Source organism: Scheffersomyces spartinae (assembly GCF_019049425.1).
Source record: "Scheffersomyces spartinae strain ARV_011 chromosome Unknown scaffold_17, whole genome shotgun sequence".
In the NCBI taxonomy this organism is placed as follows: Eukaryota; Fungi; Ascomycota; class Pichiomycetes; order Serinales; family Debaryomycetaceae; genus Lizanozyma; species Lizanozyma spartinae.
Genome location: NW_025065064.1, coordinates 45,150 through 66,045, shown reverse-complemented (window position 1 = coordinate 66,045; position 20,896 = coordinate 45,150). Strand labels below are relative to the sequence as shown.

General features: G+C 39.1%; 7 protein-coding genes across 7 annotated transcripts; 2 read left to right on the top strand and 5 right to left on the bottom strand.

Annotated features, from left to right (window-relative positions):
* Positions 1 to 512: 512 nt before the first annotated feature.
* MEF2 (Mef2p) lies at positions 513 to 3,086 on the top strand (the record flags this gene model as incomplete). The annotated part of the gene is made up of 1 exon (XM_043192389.1): positions 513 to 3,086. One exon carries the CDS (start codon positions 513 to 515, stop codon positions 3,084 to 3,086), a length of 2,574 nt encoding a protein of 857 aa, XP_043048053.1.
* Positions 3,087 to 3,335: 249 nt separating this feature from the next.
* Positions 3,336 to 4,730, top strand: KQ657_001597 (uncharacterized protein; the record flags this gene model as incomplete). The annotated part of the gene is made up of 2 exons (XM_043192388.1): positions 3,336 to 3,341; positions 3,531 to 4,730. 2 exons carry the CDS (start codon positions 3,336 to 3,338, stop codon positions 4,728 to 4,730), a joined length of 1,206 nt encoding a protein of 401 aa, XP_043048052.1.
* A 50-nt stretch (positions 4,731 to 4,780) lies between these two features.
* On the bottom strand, positions 4,781 to 8,167 carry PUT3 (Put3p; the record flags this gene model as incomplete). Its single annotated transcript, XM_043192387.1, has 1 exon — positions 4,781 to 8,167. One exon carries the CDS (start codon positions 8,165 to 8,167, stop codon positions 4,781 to 4,783), a length of 3,387 nt encoding a protein of 1,128 aa, XP_043048051.1.
* Positions 8,168 to 8,744: 577 nt separating this feature from the next.
* KQ657_001595 (uncharacterized protein) lies at positions 8,745 to 9,761 on the bottom strand (the record flags this gene model as incomplete). The annotated part of the gene is made up of 1 exon (XM_043192386.1): positions 8,745 to 9,761. One exon carries the CDS (start codon positions 9,759 to 9,761, stop codon positions 8,745 to 8,747), a length of 1,017 nt encoding a protein of 338 aa, XP_043048050.1.
* Positions 9,762 to 11,517: 1,756 nt separating this feature from the next.
* On the bottom strand, positions 11,518 to 13,659 carry KQ657_001594 (ATP-dependent 5'-3' DNA helicase; the record flags this gene model as incomplete). The annotated part of the gene is made up of 1 exon (XM_043192385.1): positions 11,518 to 13,659. The coding sequence occupies one exon, from the start codon at positions 13,657 to 13,659 to the stop codon at positions 11,518 to 11,520; it is 2,142 nt and encodes a 713-aa protein (XP_043048049.1).
* Positions 13,660 to 14,066: 407 nt separating this feature from the next.
* On the bottom strand, positions 14,067 to 14,443 carry KQ657_001593 (uncharacterized protein; the record flags this gene model as incomplete). The annotated part of the gene is made up of 2 exons (XM_043192384.1): positions 14,067 to 14,372; positions 14,438 to 14,443. 2 exons carry the CDS (start codon positions 14,441 to 14,443, stop codon positions 14,067 to 14,069), a joined length of 312 nt encoding a protein of 103 aa, XP_043048048.1.
* A 132-nt stretch (positions 14,444 to 14,575) lies between these two features.
* Positions 14,576 to 19,486, bottom strand: KQ657_001592 (uncharacterized protein; the record flags this gene model as incomplete). Its single annotated transcript, XM_043192383.1, has 1 exon — positions 14,576 to 19,486. The coding sequence occupies one exon, from the start codon at positions 19,484 to 19,486 to the stop codon at positions 14,576 to 14,578; it is 4,911 nt and encodes a 1,636-aa protein (XP_043048047.1).
* Between the last annotated feature and the right edge of the window lie 1,410 nt (positions 19,487 to 20,896).

Here is a 20,896-nt window from a genome sequence, read left to right as displayed (position 1 = left end):
ATAGATCGTGCCGTGCCGTACCAATGCGGCTACTTACGGCTACACTTACGGCTACCCTATTACTTACTACTATTCGATTACAAATCATCTTTATTTGGTAGATGGGTTATATATTGTTATATATGATTGCCAAAAGCCGTGGGTACAGGGCTGTTTTGTGTTCTTCGTTACCAGCTGCCATCCATCGGCTGTCCAAAAACGGCAGAATTTGTCACTATCTCGTCTATGATAATGTCAATAAGACTTGGTAGTCATTGTCCAGAACTGAGATCGCAACTGAAGAAGATGGCATATATGTTGCTTTATCGCTGTTAAGTTTCATCACTTTACAAGATCGCCATTACGACAGACTTCTTGTTACCTCCTAACGTCCCTGCTTTTTATCCTTACACTCATTGACTCCGTCTCGCACGTGATCTAGCCCTAAAGAGTATACCGAAAAATTATGAGATCAACAGTAACACTAGTCTCTTTAACGGCCTACAGCAAGGGTACGGAAGGCAGCATTAATCATGACACCTGTGTTGCGATGTACACCCTTTCGGAAACGATGGAGTCTCTACTCCGGTATCCACTCCGTCGTTCGCTTCTACGCTGTGCCTCCCTCTCAAGCACTCAACTCAGTGCCTCCGACTAAAACTAGAAACATTGGGATCATTGCACATATCGATGCTGGGAAAACGACCACTACCGAGAGAATGCTCTTCTATAGTGGTAGAACTGCTAGAATAGGAAACGTTGATGAAGGGGATACAGTAACAGACTATTTGACCGCAGAACGAGAAAGAGGAATCACCATTCAACTGGCTGCTATCACTTTACCTTGGAACGGACATAAGATCAATGTGTTGGATACTCCAGGACATGCGGACTTTACTATGGAAGTTATTAGATCATTGAGAGTGTTAGATGGAGCCGTTACTATTCTCGATGGTGTAGCTGGTGTGGAGACTCAAACTGAAAAGGTTTGGAAACAAGCTTCTGCTTTAGGGATACCTAGAATAGCCTTCATTAATAAAATGGATCGAGAAGGAGCTGGGTTTTCTCGAACGGTTAAGGAGATTGTTCTGAAGCTTCAAACCCGAGTTGTTCTTTGTAATATCCCGTATTTCGCTCTGATTGAAGGTGAAGAAGAGCCAAAGTTCTGTGGAGTTGTTGATGTTATTCATAAAAAGATATTGAAATGGAGTGAAAAATTGGACAGTTCAGGTAAAGAAATTGAGCTTGTTGATTTGGAATCTAATGGTGAACTTTATCCTGATATTTATGAAATGGTTCTGAAGACCAGAGAATCAATGGTAGAAACTTTAGGAGAATTCGATGAAACTGTCATTGAATCATTTTTTGATAACGATGCTGATTATATGAAAGTTCCTGTGAATGTTTTAATCAATTCAATCAAATCTTTGACGTTGACTAATCAAGTGACTCCGGTCTTTTGTGGTGCCTCCTTCCGTAATATAGGAGTTCAACCATTAATGGATGGTGTGGTGAGTTATCTTCCTTCACCATTGGAAGTGAGTCTACCTGAAGTTACTACTTCTAGTGGAGGACTATACAAGCTTTCCAAAAAAAATAAGAAGAAGAACATCAAAGTATCTGCTGCAGATACCAATGGTTCATCTAAATCGACAAATGCTCAAGTATTGGTGAAACTTGATCCTAAAAAAGGTGTTGTTGTCAACAATAATTCTAACCTTACACTTGCATTGGCATTCAAAGTGATTACTCATGAAACTCGGGGGGTAATGACGTTCTTTAGGGTTTACAGTGGTCGTATTAATGCCAATAGTATGATTCTAAATACCAGATCAGGGTCCAAAATTCCCATTAATAAGTTATACATGATGCATGGTGATCAGCCAGAACCAGTTAAGTTCATAGGACTGGGCAATATTGGGGTGATTCTGGGTACCGATAACTCCATCATCACAGGAGACACTTTAGTTGGACATTCGACTGAATCTAAGCATTTTGGTCCTACTGAAAGTGCTCTTAAGCTATTACCCATCCCTATACCTGCACCATTGTTCAATGCAGCAATAGAGCCTTTGACTGCTGGTGATGAGCGGTATATGAATGAATGTATTGCCCAATTAATGAGAGAAGACCCTTCACTCAAGGTTCAAGTCGATAACGAATTGGGCCAAACCATTCTAGGAGGCATGGGAGAATTACATTTAGATATAGTTCAAGATCGGTTGGTCCGTGATATGAAAGCAAAGGTTAGGTTAAGAGATGTTGTTGTCAGTTACATGGAAACCGCAACAAAGACCAAACCACTTCTGGGGGCTCATTTAGAAGAGAATGAGGACAGTAGTATTTCCGTCTCGATTTCGTTGGAGTCATTCGAAGGAAGAGCTGAAGATTCAATGTTTGCAGAAGAAGAAGGTGCTTACATTCTACCTGATAACAATGTCTTGGTATTTGAACCTACCGCGACACCAATCTCCATGCACTCGGCGATCTCCGATAGAAGATGGAAATCGGCCCATACACTTGAACAACTCCAAGAATCAATAGTTCAAGGGTGTCTTATAGGACTTCAACAAGGGGGTCCTTTATATGGGTTCCCCTTCCATTCTATGGTTATTCGTATTAAACTGTGGACTTTCCCCGTTGATACCAGTGAAGGTGGTTTGTCCGTCTTATTGGATATAAGCAGAAGGTCTGTACGTACCAGTGTTTCCAAGATCTCAGAAGGTGAATTCTGTCTTCTGGAACCAATTATGAATGTTCGAGTCCATGTTCCATCGAATTATATGGGAGAGACAGTCCATGATTTATCCCACAGATGTAATGCTACTATTACGTCTATTGAAGATGATGCTACTGATTTGGATAATACCTGGGCCACCGAATTAGCTCAGACCATTTATGTACCTCCAGATTTCACCATGAAGTCCGCCATTGATGGAGCCAATAGAGGCGGAAATAAGATTATCCATGCGGAGGTGCCATTGAAAGAGATGATTGGCTATTTAAGTAAGTTGCGGAAACTTACCCTGGGACAAGGCACCTTTGATATGGACTTGGGAGGTATGAGAAGAATGAACAAGGATAGAATGAATTTGGTTATCGGGTGAACCTGTGCATAGTCTTGTATATAATAAATATCATAATCAAATTGGTGCTATTCATTAATTGCTGCAAAAGTTTACTGGTATACCAAAACTAGAATGCAGGTCGGCTGGACTTGCACCCCCACGCAACTTATGCGCCTAGTGGGGGAGGGGTGGGGATTTCGGACATTCACGAAGGCAGCCGCACAGATAAATTACGCCAATCATAGCAGTAAATAGTGTGCTAAAAAGATAAAGACAAGTTTTTTGCATATGACTGTGTGTAGTCATATGTGAATGTATATGTGAATGTATATATGAATATATATATGTATACAACTATATATTTATTACCCCCACTGACGACATTCGGACGACATTCTCAATTATGTCGTGCCGTGCGAATACAAAATCCCGACCAAAAATTATCAGTGACAAAAAAACAAAGTCCCTATCATCACAACATAGTTATCCCCAGGTTCATTCATTATGGCTCAAGTTCAAGCCCCTAACGGGAGAATCCCCGGTGGTCCGATCAACGGTGCCACGCCGCCACCACCGCCAACCATAGCATTAGAAAGAGAACGAGTCAAGTGTCTCTTACTTATCAACACCCAACTCATGAAGAAGGCATTGAAAGTATACAATAACCAAGGGATCTTGAATACCCTTGAGCCCCGACTGAGACAGCAAGTGATCGAGCTGTATCAAAACTGCACCAAACGACTCCATTGCAATCTTCTGGTGTTAACATTTATCTATGAGAAATATCATGATGACATTGCGACGGCATCTTCAAGCTCTTCTACTACCAGTACGAATAATAAGGCATCATTCCCGGTGATCTTATCTCCGCCTCCAGATATGCCTGAATTGAATCAGCTTTATCAAAAACTACAAGAGTTGTATCCTGAGGCCGTTCAGTACTTGAAGATGAGGTTACTGCAATGGAAAAGAGCTCAACAAGATATGAATCAACCACAAGCGAACCAAATTCCCCTTCAACAGCATTCGCCTCCTCCTTCGCTTACGGGAAGAGCTAATCAACAGCAACAGCATCATCAACAACAAATTCCCCCTACAAGTAGTAGTAATAATAATAATATAAGTTCTCCTCAGATAACCAGTCAGATGCCTTCTACTGTTCAACGACAAATGAGTGGTCAATTCAGTCAACAGCATACTCCAATAATGACCAACTCTCCCTTGTACAAGAATACACCCAGTTATATCCCACCCAAGCAATCTCAACAACAACTGCCCATGGTACTGAACCCCAGCTTCAACCCAAGTAATACCAATAGCACTAACAATAATAATAATAATAATAATAATAATGGCTCCCAATCTTTCAAACATATCAACCAGCAGCAGCAGCCAATGGCCACCAGAAGATCGATTTCTTCGGCCCAAAATACCCCAATATCCACCATGCTGCCACAACAAATCCTCCAACAAGCCAGCTCCATGACTCCAAACAACGACGGCTTTGGTGGTAACACCGACGACACATTGGGAGGATTAGCCATGGGGGGGTTTCTGAACTTTAACCCTAACGAAGGTATGGATATCTCCGGAGGAATGACGTCCTCGTATGGTGATAGTTCTGTTAATACCATGCTGCTTATGAACGACATGATGATGACCAATGGTGGTATGATGGATTAAGCAGAGATGATGTAAAATAGTTGTACAATTAATAAATACTAATACTTAAGTTAACCTTCCATCATATCTTGGAACTCTTGGTTAATTATGTCGCTGTAACCTCCAGCAGTTACATTGTGACTGAACCCATTGTGTACCGGATGATACCCGGTATTATTACTAAGACTGTCCATCAATCCCTCGTAGATGTTTTGATACTGTTGGTTGTCTTCTTGGGATGAGCTTTTGGTGCCCGTGACCGACCCCGTGACCGGCCCTGTCCCCGGCCCGGTTTCATTGAGCGGACTTTGATTTCGAGACTTCAATAAACTCGGGTATTTTTCTCTTGGATTAAAAGAATTCTTAAAGAAATCCGTATGGCTCAAGTCACGTGACGGGGGTTGCGTAGGATTATTGGTATTTAACCATACAGCTTCAGTGGTAATATCATGCCATAATTTCTGTTCATCATCCAAGTACATGACCCCTTCGATCCCTGCCAAATCACTATTATAAATGTCGTCTCCAGTTCCATCTACAACCATATCACCATTATCATCAAAATTAAATGTTGTGGGACCAGTAGCTTGAGTATAGTAATCTTCAGGGACACTCTTTTCGAAATCAATAAAACTAAACTTCTCCTTATCGTTCCTTACTGTTGTCGTTGTCATCGTTGAAGAATTATCAGCTGGAGGTAGAGTTTGATCCCGGCCATGATCACGGTCACGTGATCTCAACGGATGGTTTATGGGATTAAGATCTTCAAATTCTCTGGCAGTATCAATTAATGGGTTATTTATCATATTAGATCTTTCACCAGTTACTTGCTCACTGTATTCTCCTTCTTCCTCTTCGTCATCATGCTTCTGGAGTAAATCACTCATTACTCCGTTGAAGTCCAAAACTCTAATAAGCTTCAACAATTGAGCTCTTCGTAAGGCAGCCGGATAATTCCCAAGCTCCTTCATCCGGGTAAATATAATTAATGCATGGTCTAAATGTTCCTTTGTTGCTTCGTGGACTCCAAAAGAAGTGTTAAATAAGATTAGTGTCGATGCTGATGTGAAAAGATATTCTCTATCCATCCAACCAAATAATGCCACCATATTTTCAGGTACCAAAGCCCAAATCGATTTGATGGTATTAATTGAAGCTTGAAATGAAGCATTTAGTAAAGTTAAAACATTTTTGGAATATTTTGTGAGGTCAACGTATTTGTTCAGGGCCATTGAAGTTTGTAAATCTTTCAATTTTTTGGTAGCAAAATGGAATAAAAGTGGCCGAACTGCTAAATTCATACCTTGGAAATATTCAGTCATTAAATTAACAATTAATCGAGATACTTTCAAATTCTCTTGTAAATAATCCACTTTTAGAAATGGAGGTAAAGCGTTCTTCCATTGCATCAACTTATGAACCAAATCAGAAACAACTGGTAAAATATTAACCGTGGGTTGTTTGGTATATAATGAAGATAAAATAATAGCATTAATCTGAGTGATGGTAACACAATTATTAATGTATTCAGCAGATGGGAAAATATAGAATCCTCTTATATCATTGTCATCTCTTGGACAATCATCAAGACTCATATCAAAATCAACGGGTAATTCTGTTGAAACACTATCATCTGCAAAACTTAATGGCAACCCAGCTTTAGACAGTAACATTCTTTCATACATATAAACAGTCCACCAAATTCTTCTTCTATGCTCCAATTCAAATCGGTTCAAATTATCCTTTTCGGAGTCCACATGCCACCCTAAAATTAACGTAGAACGAAGTGCTAGTCCAAAATAAAAATATGATGCAATAGTACAATCGGCCACTTGTAAATAAAATGCATAAAGAAGCATGGCTTCAATACCTCCATCTTTGGTGGAATTATCAATAGCTCCAGATGCAAACAATCCTGTAAATAATTCTGATGCTTGGAAGAAGAACCCAGATCCAGGTAAAGTATTCTTCTTCTCTTTAATGGTCTCTTCATTTTCTGTCATCATGTCCATATTGGATATAAACTGAGGATCTTTGTTGGTAGTGTTTGATTTGTTCTTGGTGGAAGCATATGCCAATTTATCAATTATCTTCAGCTTTTTAATATGAATATCCGACTCTGTACCTAAATACATCTCTCCAATTGCAAATATAAGTAGGATCTTACAGAACCAAATGGTTTCTAAAATGGTATCATCATCTGCATCCTTTTTAATGGTATTTTCATCGATATCGGCATTCCCTTCATTTCTAGCCACATTAGTATGATTACGTTTTAATATCTTCTTATTCTCATGTGACTTCCCACTATAAAGATTCATAAGAAACCTTTTCACGAGTCCTTCATTGAAGAAATAGAAGCAACCATCGTTGTAGTTGATAAATGTATCCACCAATAACATTGCATACGAATATGATGGAAGGGTGAAATTAATCAGTAGACCTGGTCTAGTATTTGTTTTAGCCAATGTGATCTTATAGGCATTGCCTTCCTTTTCCAATATTTCAGTTTCACGTTTACTTCCACGGTTCGTTGAAGACTGTGACTCTGATTTCACCAGTTTATTCAATGGTATGGATTGTTGTTGAGATATCATCTGTTGAATTGACGAAGGAGACATCTTATTATTATTAGTAGTAATCATATTGTTTGATTCTATTGGGGATGTAGTAGGAGAAGACAATGATGATTGCAGAACCATATTTTGGATTTCTAACCCAAAAAGTGTCATAGATGAAGATCCAGCATACAATTTCTCTCCTGTTCTTGATTGTATGAGTCTCCCATGTTTATCTAGTGATGGTTGTATTACTTCCTGAGCCATTTCATCCTTAACTTGAGAATATTGCAGTTGCAGTTGCAGAGCATGCGGATGCAGAACTTGCGAATGCAGTTGTTGGTTACCCTGATAATAAGTTTGGGGATAATATCGAAGATTATTCGTAAACGCATTGGGAGATCTGCCAGAATCATAGCCTGAACCATTAGATGCACTTGAATCTAAAGAAGTGGAATCTCCCCTGTGAAGCAGTGAGACACTTGAATCTCGAACCAATGATGGACGTGAGCCACCACCAAGTATATCTTTATCAGCAGCAGTGTTTGATAATTTGTTCAGATCTGCTTCCTTCTTCAAGTTATTCCTTAATGTCGCATTGTCTTTCTTCAACCTGGCTATATCGTCATGCAACTTACTAAGATATTTCATGGATACTACAATCTTTCTATCAGCTTCAATGTATTCACATTTGGTCTGTGCCATCTGGCACTTCTTACAAGGATTTCCTCCTGGACATTTGATATGTCTCGTACGACATCGGATACACGCTAAAGAAGTTCGCTTCACTCTTTGTCTGGGAGCAGATCCCCCCAAATCACCTTCTAGCTCAGATAACACCGCTTCTTCTTTTATCAACGCTGCTGCTTCACCACCAGCAGCTTCTTCCAGTTCAGCCATAGTCGGGGGTGTTTCAGATACCTCGGTAGGGTACCCTAATCAGTAGTACTTAATATGACGTGTATCAATTGAAAAGACGTTGGTCAAGTCAACCTATGGTGTTAGTCATTTGGTTACATATCACAATAGTGTCATTCCAACTCAAAGCTAATGATACATTTGTGGTTGGTGCACGACTTTCGATAGAGAAAAAGAGTAGGCCTAAATGCTATCAGTAGTACAAGATACAGGTTGGGCTGCTGACGATTGTATCTGTTTCGGGCTCAGTTGAGATATAGCTTAATTGGAATCTAATGCATTGCTCTATGCTACGCATGTATGTCCCATTTGGTATAGAATGGTTCGGAGTCAGAAACCGGTTCGCAAAGACGGCTCAAAGTAATTTGTATCACCATTGTCGTATTGAGATAGATATACGGTATAATCTACACAGTACATTCTACAGTTAATGTTCAAAAATCCGATATAACAATTCCAGTAATCCAATTTCGTAAAAGTAAGTTATACGAATGGTAACGTATAAAGCGAACAACAGGTAAAAAACATAAAAAAGAAGACATAGCGTTAGTTACTTGGCTTAATTGTAAGAAGTCAGAGCCAAGTATTCCAAAGACTTAATAGGAGGAAGAACTTGTTTAGCTTGGGTTTTCATCACGTTACCAAACTTGTAGTAGTTACAGATAACGTAGTAACCAGGGTAAAGCTTTTCACGGTCTGAACAGTACTTGTAGGCACAACCAAGTTGATCAGTGTCGAACCAAACCATTTGTGAAAAGTGACTGTATTGAGTACCATTGACACCATAAACCCAGTCCTTTTCTTCAGAGTACCAAGAGGGAGCAGCCACAGTTGGGTCTGAACCACCAGCAAGTAAGTTTTCACCAAATGGACCACCAGTATGTTTCAATCCAGAACCACAGACATAAGCATCAGCATGCTTTTGAGCGTATTCCCAAAGAGTTTTATTCCAAGCCATTTCTGGAGCCTGGTGAATTCTTCTAACATCATTATGGTAATCCAAAATGATCTTAGCAAAAGTTTCATTCAAGCCAGGACTGTTGCTGATTGCAGAATAGATGTCACTGTTACCAGTTGATGAATCTTTAGTGGAGGCTTGAGTTGGAGCAGCAGCAGAAACAGTGGATTCTGAATCTTTAGATGAGGAAGGAGCAGGAGCCTTGACAGAAGCAGTGGCTTCGTAATCATTTTCAATAGTGGTAGCAAAGGAATAAGCAAGAGAGGTAGACATTCTGGGAGCAGATTTAGTGTTTGAATCAGCTTCAACTGAAACTGTAGCCTCAACAGAAGCTGCGGCTTCAGCAGCAGCAGAGGATGGACTGGCTTCAGCAACACCATTATGGTTATCAATAATAATTGTGGTATCAGAACCATCTTTTGGGAACTCGAAATCTGCATCACTAAAGTGACCAGCATGTTTGTGGTGTCCGCCTTCGGTGACGTACTTGGGAGAAGCAGTAGTAGTGAAGGTGACATCGGCAAAGATGGTAGAGACGAAGGTGACCGTTTCATAGTAAGTCTTAGCTTGAGCCACGGTAGAAATAGCTCCAAGAGCAAGTAAAGAAGTGACCTTCATGTTTTTTTGGGTATCAAATAATAATAGTAGTAAGGAGTGGGCGTGTGTTAAGCTGGGTTAGGCTGTTCTTGTAAGGAGCGACGAGGTTTCAAGGTGTAAGGAACGACTAAAGTTGGATATAACTTTTTATAAGGGTTGAAACTTTGACTGCTTAGATTAACAAACTAATGAAGAGCTTGAATCATTTACAAAAGTTATCAACAATATCGGCAACTACAACTACATTTATATTCCTTGGAGAGAGGCATGCAGCAAGAATTTCATCGGGAAATGTTTTAACGGTATCAGAGTGCATTTTGCAATTTAAACTCCTTTGGATTTAGACACCACGAATCCAAAATACTCTTTTGTTGCAACCATTCTCCTAGTTTGGCGGCGGTTGAAACACGCAAAATGTGCTTTGTGAAGTCAATTGTTACTGAAAATTCGTGTATCTCTGCATGGAATAGCTAGCATAGTCAATGTAACGTCAATGGTAGTGCCGATTTTTGGGGCAGTTTGATGAAGAAGCCAAGGAACTAAAGCGGTAACTGGATGGTAAAAGTAAACAAATATCATTAAAGGAAGAAGCGTCCCTTAACCATACCTTAATCAGTAGAACGTACATAAATGGGTACTGGTTGCTAGTATTGCAGAGCTCTATAAGAAGATTCACGTTCATGGCACCATTAATGTAGTTCTGTCGTAGTAGTGGTGCGAGTTCTCTCTGAAAAATTATCTTGTTTGAGTTCAAGTATTTGAAACAATGCCTGAAACAGTTTGTTCCCCACTCATTGACGGGCCAGAACAATCTACAAAATGCGTTCTCACTTAAATGGTCTATACACTGCATGTCATTTGGTATGTGAGTAATTATATGGTGATATTCGTAATGATGCGATCGATTGAAACATCCCGATGTTAATTAACCGCAAGCAACCATGGTCTGCTAAACAGAGTCGTTTGTCCGTGACGTCACATGCTCTGTTAAACTTTGATTTCGAATTTCGTTTCTTTTCAACATATTTCAGCAACATTCTTAACTCCCTTGATTGTATCAGGTCCATTCACCATGGAGTGTATTTACATAGTGCGCTTACATTCTATCTTTTCGCTCTAGACCATATATTTAGTTCATGTACCCTTCTGGAACAATAGGGCCTCGTCTCTAACAATATCGCTCCCTCCAACTGGCTGCGAAAAGTCATGAATCGGACTTGATCCTCTGAATACCAGGAGGCATGTCGCTTCAACCACGGACGTGTACACAGTACAACGATCTGAATTAGTCAGGCTGTAACCCATCATAGCGAAGGGGTGACTGGATGAAACAATCTATTGATATCGAGATCCTAAACCTGTGACCTTTGAACTAGGGCTATGGTGATCAATTATGGAGACTATCACTTTTACAGCTGTTAACTATTAATGGTTAATTCATGTATTTCTATGTAAAGCTACTAGTATGACTCAAATCTAGTTTCGTCTTTATGTGTTAACTTGATATACTTTTGAATGAATTGGATTCTTTTCCATCAAAAACCATTGAATATTCTATCTGTTTCAGTTTACACCCCACCTGTCCAGTAATCAAAGTCTGAAACACTTTATAAAACACTACAATGACATCATTAGCACTAGTTAGCTCATCTTAGAATCACTACAATGCTTAATTGTCGCATATACCCTAATGAATAATGCTTGGCTGGGTATAAAGAAATCATGCTTATGACTCCTGCCATGACCAAATCAAGTAGTAGTTAACTGAACATCTCCTTTAGCTAACCTCTAATTGGGAAGTTACACCTGCTAACAAGTCCCCAGGATCAGGATACATAATTTCGTATGTTTGTTCAACAAATTCCATCCAATGCTTCAAATATTCAACCCCACTCCTTTCAAGCATTTCCATATCCCCAACAACACACAATTGTCTCTTTGCTCGAGTCATAGCAACATTCAACCGTCGCTTATCCTTCAAAAACCCAACTTCGTAGTCGCCATTAGAACGAACAAGTGAAAGTATGATTATTTCCTTTTCTCGTCCTTGGAACCCATCTACTGATGCTATCTCTATCTTACCTTCTAATTCCTTCCCCATGGTTTGCTTGATATGCATTACTTGAGCAGAATATGGACTTATGATACCAATGCATTCTGGTTCAACTCCAATAGATATTAATTGTTTCACATGGTTTTGGACAACCAAGGCTTCCATCTCATTGAACTTAGACCCACTATCCACAAGCACATTCGTCGATGTTGATCCCAATAAGTCTTCAATCTTCTCAGGAAACTCTCCGCCCTGAGTATCGTACCAAATACAAGGAGAGGTAATGAAATCTAAATCTATGGCATCATCATTATCATCGTACAGAATTGTCTGTTTCTTAATCAAGTCCTTAACACTTATTTCCTTAACAGATGGTGAACTTTGAAGCACCCCATTGTATAGTTCATGAGAAGCAAACTGCATAATGTAGTCATTCATACGATATTGAACATTCAAGATTCTTTTGAATTCATTCCCATTAGCTTCCTGAACCAACCGATCAAATAATGTCACACCAAGGGTTCCTAAATCGTTTGAGTCTTTACTGCTTTTCACTGTTGGGGGTAATTGCATATTATCACCAGCTATTACCAATCTTTTGGCTCCAAGATTTGCTATGATAGGAATCCAACATTGAGGTTCAAGAGATTGAGAAACTTCATCAATGATGATGGTATCAAATAAATTACCAGCCAATGGAGTTCTTAAATCGTAACTTCCAGCTCCATGTAATGTACAACATACAACTTTACTTGCTGAAATAAGATCATTAATGACTTTCTTCTCTCTCTGTCTCAACTCTTTCCTTAAATCTTTGATCTCCTTCCATAAAAGCTTCCGTTCCAGATATTGCTTGGTCTTTTTACTTTTCCTTATGGTGGAATCAATATCGTTCTTAATGTCAGCAATGATCTCTTTTCCCGATAATTGTGCAGCAACTTCAAGTGAATGCTTTAAGCTTAACAACCTGGCTGGATGTCCTATTCTAATTAAATCCAACAGATTGGTATACGAATCTGAAAGTCGTTCAAGAATAGTGTCAACACTAATATTAGAAGGTCCACACACCAAGACTCTTTCGTTTCGGTTCAATGTTAACTGTTTAATTAATTCTATGATGGTGTAAGTTTTCCCAGTTCCAGGTGGTCCATGGATAATGCTAATAATATTGCTGATAGCAAACTGGATTGCACTCCTTTGTGATGGGTTCAAAGTTGAATTGAAGTATATCAAATCAGGAACAGAAGGACCCTTATCAATTGGTTTATAGACATACTCTTTCAAAAGAATCAGTGTAAGAGCATTCTTCTTATCACAGAGATCATCTAATTTCTGCAATGTGGAGTTCATTCTCTTATAGGTGATGGAATTCGCTAGCTTCACTATCCATATCTTCTTAGAGCTGTCTGTATTGTTGTACATGTTCATGACTTTGATATCATTGGTATCTTCATCTACACTAACAGTGATACCCTTCATGGAGATCCGCACAACAACACCATCCAAATCATCAGTATCACTTCTATCACCGTTATCTTTATCTTTATCAGTAGCTGAATGTTTGCTTCTCTTCCCCTTGGCCAACTTGTCGGTGCCCTTCATTCGATCGATTCGAACAATATCACCAACTTTAAAGCTCCCCACTGCCAATTCCGTTCCTAGGGAAGGATCACACTCTAACTCCAAGATATTCTTACCTCCAAGACCAGTACGAAGGTTTGTCACCACCAAGTTAATTATTGCTAGACCCATTCTGGCCAACTGCTTCGGTGAATATGCCTTGAGATAATCATTGGCAAGCGCAATATCCAGTCGCATTTCAGCTTCAATAGCATCCTTGAACCGAGCTACAAACTTAATAGTCATATTCTACACGTCAGATTGTTAGTGGCTGTCTGTAAAGGTTTTTCAAGAGTGAAGAGTGAGGCATTTGCTTTCTTCCTCCATGCATCTCAATACAGTATATTTATATAAATAAGTCTGTTATTTCATGTATCCTTAGACTGATCCAATGCATTCATGGAGTGATGCAACGTTATAACAAAGGACGTAAATACATACTGTTAGAAGGGAATAGAAGTAGACATCAACAAGGATCCCGTAAGATATTAACAAACGGTTTTTGGGTTTTGACGGGCGCTACCAAGAGTAGGTTATATATTCTTAATAGAGACTAGCACGTAACTTTCCTTGTATACAACCAACATATAAATCCAATATATATATGTATATGAAAGAATAATTTCAGCAATAGCAATATATTAATAATCCCTTCAATCTTGATGAGGATTAAAGTCAGCAATATCTCTCCCTGTTTGTTCCTTCAAGATTTCATTGGCATTCCTCTTGACGTAATCAAACACCAAATTATTCTGCTTGAAATACCCCGTCATCTTCAAGAGCTTCACGGTATAATCGTAGCACTTTTCTCCAAACGCCAAGTAGTTTCCAAACCACCGACGGAAATCTACAGAATTGAAATGGCTAGTATCAAATGTCAACCCTGTGTTTCTATGGACCCCAGCAAGGATCACCGAGATCAACACCAAATCAATGGAATAGTGTGTCAACTTCCCAAGCTAGACTCTGTTAGTACCACAACCGTTCACTTGTAGCTCAACGTGTAGTTCCACATCCTACATACACTCATATTGTGCTATCTACACACTATATATACGTTGTCTTAAACAGTAGGAACCCAACGAGGTTTCTACTGTTTCACTTTTTCCATACAACTACTGTGTATTATATACAGGGGTGCTTATATAATCGATATGGACGCCTAATTAGCTTCAGTATGGATTCTCTTTAATGCATGGGGTAAGTCTTTAGAAGCCCAATGACTAAGACGATGGGAGTTTTTGGTTATAAGCGCAAACCTGGCAATTAATTGGTCCACGTTGAGTTTGATTTGATGCAACGAAGCCAACTCTCTTTCGTTAGTGGTCAATTGTATGCGGAGATTGGTATTGGATACCAACTGGTTTAAGCTGGTAGTTATTGCAAATCTGGTAACTAGTAAGTCTCCAGCGTAATCTATGGATTGCAAGGTTGCTAATAGCTTCAATGCCTCGGCAATTATGTTGGACTGAATGTACTCATTGTTGGTGAGAACATTGAGTGCCCATTCTAGTACACCTGTTTTCTGAACAAGGGAGACATCTGTTGTAGTAGAAGTCCCCGTATTCAAAATCTGTAAGAGCCAAGTGAGTTGGCGGTAGTAACTCTCGTCGTTTTCACTAAGCTCCGAGTCATTTGTGGATGCCGTGCTTATGGAATGGAATAAAGCTATTCCATTACTGGCCTTCAATGTTGGATTGGAAAGAACGTACCGGAAGCTCTTCTCATATAAGAAATGAGCTGGGTTGGCTAGGATGGGTATAAGACTGGCATAAGCAAAGACTGCCACTGGAGCCAACAATTCAAATTGGTTCTTTTTGACAGTGTTTAAAATATTGGCAACGTAAACCTGGATTATATTATTCTTGTGCTTATCTTCTGCCTCGGTTAAAGACCTTAACACACCGCTTAATATAGAAATGGCTATGGTCTTGACTGAAGGGTCAGAGAGACAAGTGACAATGAATTGTAAGATCCCAGAGTCTATCAATTTACCCACATCAAACTTCAAAGCATTATCATCCTCTATTCTCACCAACTCTTCATTATTCAAGATCAACATCAAAAGAAACTCCCGGTCATAGACAGTTGTATCATAAGAATGTGACACTTGAATCTCATTGATTTCAGGGACAGCCAAGTTCTTATCAAATTTACCATAATTAATGGTGTTGATAACAAAGTTCTTGTTCAAGTTGACCACATACGAGCCACCGGCACCAGCAGTAGCACCAGAAGTAGATATCTTTTGTAGGAGTCTCTCCATGGTTACTAGTTCCAAATCAGAAGATGACAAAAGCTCAGAAAACTCCCAATTGGAAACCATAATCATCCAACTTCTACTCAATTTGCTCTCAATCTTCTTGAGAATCTCTTTAAGCACCAAATCTTCGTACCGAACGGAACCCAAATACTTTAAAAGTAAATTCTCTTGAAGAAGCTCTGTTGCGTTCTTGGAATCATCGTACCTGAATAATTTCCCTATAATATCAGCGGATACAAACCTGCATTCGAAATTTGACTCCAGAGGTAAGTCATTCAATCCGTTGGCTTCGTTGTTGACAAAGATCTGAAGCAGCTTGACAAAATCAATTTGCTTCTTTGATGTAGTACTGGAAATAATATCAAACACATACCGCAAGTAATGTTCATTCTGGACCCATTTACTATGACGCAAAATGACCTCCAATTGGGTGTTCAAGATGTTTGTGGGGACAATGTCCCATATATCGTTCAATTGACATCTAATAGCCAATAAGAACCGGTCGAAAGATTCCAGTAGCGTTTCGCTTTCAGCAAACTTCTTTGTGATATAAAGCATACACTTATGTTTCCAAGTCCGAACCTGGGAATCGTTGTCGTTGCAGTTTTTAAGTGATATGAACTGGGCAAACTCCGGGGTAAAGCAGTATTTATATCCAATCTTGTCAATATAAGTATTGAACACAGTATCAACCGACAACACAGCTCTGGTGGTCTCGTTATAGCTGACAACCTCAAGTAATTGCTTCAAGTTGATGGAATCCTGTTCGTATAACTGAATTGCCTTAGAAGCTATATCTTCCATGTAACACGAAGTACGTGGGGTAACCACTTTCTTGGTGGCTATAGCCTCTGCAATAAGAAACTGGGTAGCTGGTGAAGTTGGTACTTCAACTAACAACTCAATTGCCTCAGGGAATCCGATGCAGATACTCTTCAAAAAACTTTGCTTACTGTTTATCACTGACTCGATCAAAGACTTTAATTCTTGGTTATCCTTCAATAGGATTATTCTCGATTCTAACGCTTGCTCAAAGGCTTCAAGGTTACCATCACCACAATTCTCCAAGACATTAATGAATAAGCTACTTGGGATCATTAGTTTGTGTTTCAATGCATGACGCAATAAGCAAGCTCTCAAGTATTGATTGTTTATCTTTGCTAATAACTCAAGCACCTGTTCCAGAGTGAACATCCAATCGAATTGTCCCAAAAGTTTGGTATAATCGTTTGTATCTGCTTCTGCAGCACTAGCAAGGTGCAACCACTTGGAGAACATGAATGAACATAATTCAGAATTCACTCTAAGGTCACCCTCCCCTAGCTGAATATATACTTCATTCATTAAATGGCTCATTAACAATTTGGCATTAGAGGCTTCCTCCTGGCTCTCTGGAAAGAAAAGCTTCCAAAAGTTAGTACTAAGAATAAACTGTTTCAACTTCTTATTTCCACTGACACTTGCACTCAAGTACTGCCCTATTTTTATACCCAATTCGATTATCAACTCATCTTTTGGGGCTTCGTGATGATCGTTAAGAAGAAGTTTCAACCGGAGTAATAAAGCACATAACTCATAATCAGAAGTGATGATCTTCTTTGAGACTTGGGTTAACTTGGTGTCGTTCAACACATACTCAACAAAGTCAGGGGTCTCTGAACATGGTTTGGGAGTGAAACTAGTGTATGATTTAATGGCGTCGATCTGTAGGAAATCTAATGGACTTAAATAGTCATCAATTAATTTGGTGATTCCTTCTTCTGACTCACCAATGATGATTAATGAACGGAGGAATTTACCCAACCAAAGGGAAATATCACTCTGAACAAACTTTACTTGCTCCATGAGCACCACCACAAACATAGAAACATCGTTGTACTTTGCATGGGAAAGATCTGTGTATTTATATGGGGTTTTGATACTTCTTCCAACCAGTTCATCGAGCAATTTTGCAATTTCATTGGGGATTGGTTCTTCTTCAAAGGACCTGAAAAGTGCTGTCACAACAGAACATAACGTTTGCTGGTTGAATAGGATATCTGCTTTATATTCCACCAAAGTGGAAATCAAATTGATGAACTTTTCATTAGAAGTTGTACCAGTTGCAGTTGCTGCTAACTTCAAAAGGTTGGTGAACAACGAATGCGAATTAGCAGTAGAACTGTACCATCTAAGTTGAGATTGATCTGCTTGATGGAATTGAATCGATAAACAATTATCAAGATTGACCAAATCCCAACCTGATAATTGAGACAAGCCAACGACTTTCTGGATCTCACTGTTACATAATTTGATCAAGGCATTATTGTTGGTAGGAATTGCCAACTCATAAAGGTTAGCTGCAGTAGAACATGATAATTTCAAGACATCGTTTATATTATCTTCGACTTGATTTTGCCAGATCAGAATGATATTGGCCAAATCAGGAAGTCTTTGGAACACCAAGTTTGTAAGTTCTTGTTTGTTCTCGGTGTACGGCAAGAACTTTGAAAGTCTCTTTAAAGTTAAAATGATAAGCTGAACAGCAAGTTGTCTGACCAATGGAGGTTGCTTGTCATCAAGACAGTGGGTCAACGCAGCTCTGCTTATAGGAGGTAAGCTGATCATATCCACCACTAACCTGTTGCTGGTTATGACTAGTTGATCTTCATGGAAGATCTTTGGGATAGGAAGAGTTAATATCTGAGAGTAGAACAAGGTATGGCCAATCCACCAACTGGAAAGATTAGGTTCATGGAAACCACCACCTGATTGGATAATCCAATACATGTATGGAATAATTAGTTCTTGATTGTATTTCAAGGTTTCTATAGCGACATTTAACTGAAGATTTGATTCCGAAGGCTTCAATGATTTAAGGAATGAAAATAAAAGCTTATTGTGTATCCGGAAGCTTTTTCCATAAGCTGTAATTGGCACACCACCATTGGTAGCCGCATCTTCCTTTCTTACAGGGTTGCTAATAAAACAAACGCCGAACTTGAAATCAGTGGTTAAAGTGGTAACAAAGTTATCGAAAATGGATCTGAATTGAGATTCTTCGACATGCAAATCAATTAAAGATTGAATTTTAAACATTGTATTATCGTTTATAATTTTGCATTTGGTTGATTTCTTAAAGCTTGGCTCCATAAGGACCATTTTAGTTAGAAACTCAAACCATTGGGTTAACAAATCCACAGGGTCTTCTGCAATATGTTTGATCAAATTATTAGCAATCTTATAATTGTTTATAAGAATGTCCTTTCTGATGTGATATGGTGCAAGGGTATTCAACTTAATCCAAAATCTTATAAATTGACTTCTGATATATTGATCTCTTCCAGGTACTAATAACTTGGGTAACACTGGGATATTGAAATCAAAGGCATTGATAAACTCAGTAACTAGTGTAGAGGGATGGAATTCAACAATATTCTCCAACATATGCAAAATCGGTAATGTGGTTTGGTTTCTGTTATTTGTTAAACATCGGTAAATAATCTTCATGTGGTTATGCAAAATACTCTTATACCATTCAACCACAAGTGGTTTAGCTTCCATCAATAATGCCAGATGATCTTCTTGAGTCTTATAGTCATCCAATAACTTGTGTGTAAACTTGGCCAAACTCTTGGTGATCTTGATGAAACCAGCATGATCATTAACGGAATTACAATACGACCAGGTGTTAAGAAGTTTAGCCAAGTTGGCACTCTTGATGAACTCAACTGTATCATGCAAGTCAGATGATTCGTTTATCTGGTTCAACTTGTCTATTGCTTCGGTATCAACATTGGGCGATCGGAAGTCATTCTTTTTGGAAGCCATTGTTCGGTCACACTATAGCTTTATACACTGTGAAGATGTAGTGACTTACGGTCTTTTTGCAGATAATTCAATGGGGTTTTTCAGAGGCTCATCGCTCACATTTCCATCCCATCACGTGATGTTTCACGTGACAAAGTTTGATAATAAGCTGTACGCTTTTGCTCACACCCACGATTTTGCTCATTTTTACCAACTAAACCTCTTACTACAACTACCTCATTCTATTCAAGATATATGATACGAAAAGTGGCATGAGATCTAAGAAAACTGAAAGTTTTTGTTACATTGCTTTGATTTTAATCTCCAAACCGTTGCTATATTTTTTGCTCGTAACTAAGGAAAGGTAGAACGTTTTTCCAGATCTGGATCCTGTAATTAAGCATTGAAATCGGTGCACTTCCCTCAAACCCCTTCTACCCCTCATCATCACCCATCATCATAACCGGTGGCCAAGTGGTAATATTGCTAGTCTCGTGAGTATGTGTCTAAGCAAAGATAATATATAGAGTCAGCCGTGGTAAGTGGCGTTACAATCCAATCATATACACATCAAGTTGTTTGTTGTTTCCGTGTGTATCTATGTTTGTCTTTCAAAACAATTACAGCTGTATGTACTGCTCAATGAGATTACTATATGATATTACTCGAACTTCAATAGCTAGAAGGGGATGCCTGACCCAACACCAACGACGAACTTTCAACGTGGTGGCGGGGTAGAAGTGATATGTAACGGGGGTAAATGTTACGTTTCATGTTTTACTTATACTACTACAAATCGTTTGCACTTTACGACGTCCTTGTCTTCCACACGTACTTGGGTTTGAAGCCAAAGGGTCTTTTATTCCATGAGCAATATAATCTTCTCGCTTGCATTGAATTGACCGAACGACTTTATGTTGTTGTTGTTGTTGCTGTTGTAGAAGTAGTACTAGTAGTAGTACTAGTAGTAGCTGGTTACTGTTATTGGTTTGTCATGTTACGTTTATACTTTGCTTATGTCTGTTGTGTTAGTCATTCTTTGTACCTGTACCCCTCTTGTAGTAATTTCTACGCAGATGGGACTATTCTCAAGTCCGTCGTGAAGGTTTTTGTTGGCACGTGAACCTACTACGATCTCAAGGAGAATATTTTTCAGCACCCTTATTGCTATTGTTCTATCGCTGAATGATAGAGTAAGCTGTTGCACAGTAGAAAGGGTTTCACGCAGTAGCAAAAAAAAAAGGTGGTAGGAATGATCACTATCTCATCTGTGCTTACATTACATTTAGTATGAAGGTTCATGTGGCACAATAACGATAGCTTACTATGATTGTTTCATTCAACAGACGTTGCATACCATTGACACTGTATGTGCATTTTGTGGATGAGGAAAGGTACGTGAGACCATGGGGAAGAGGCAAATATGAAATG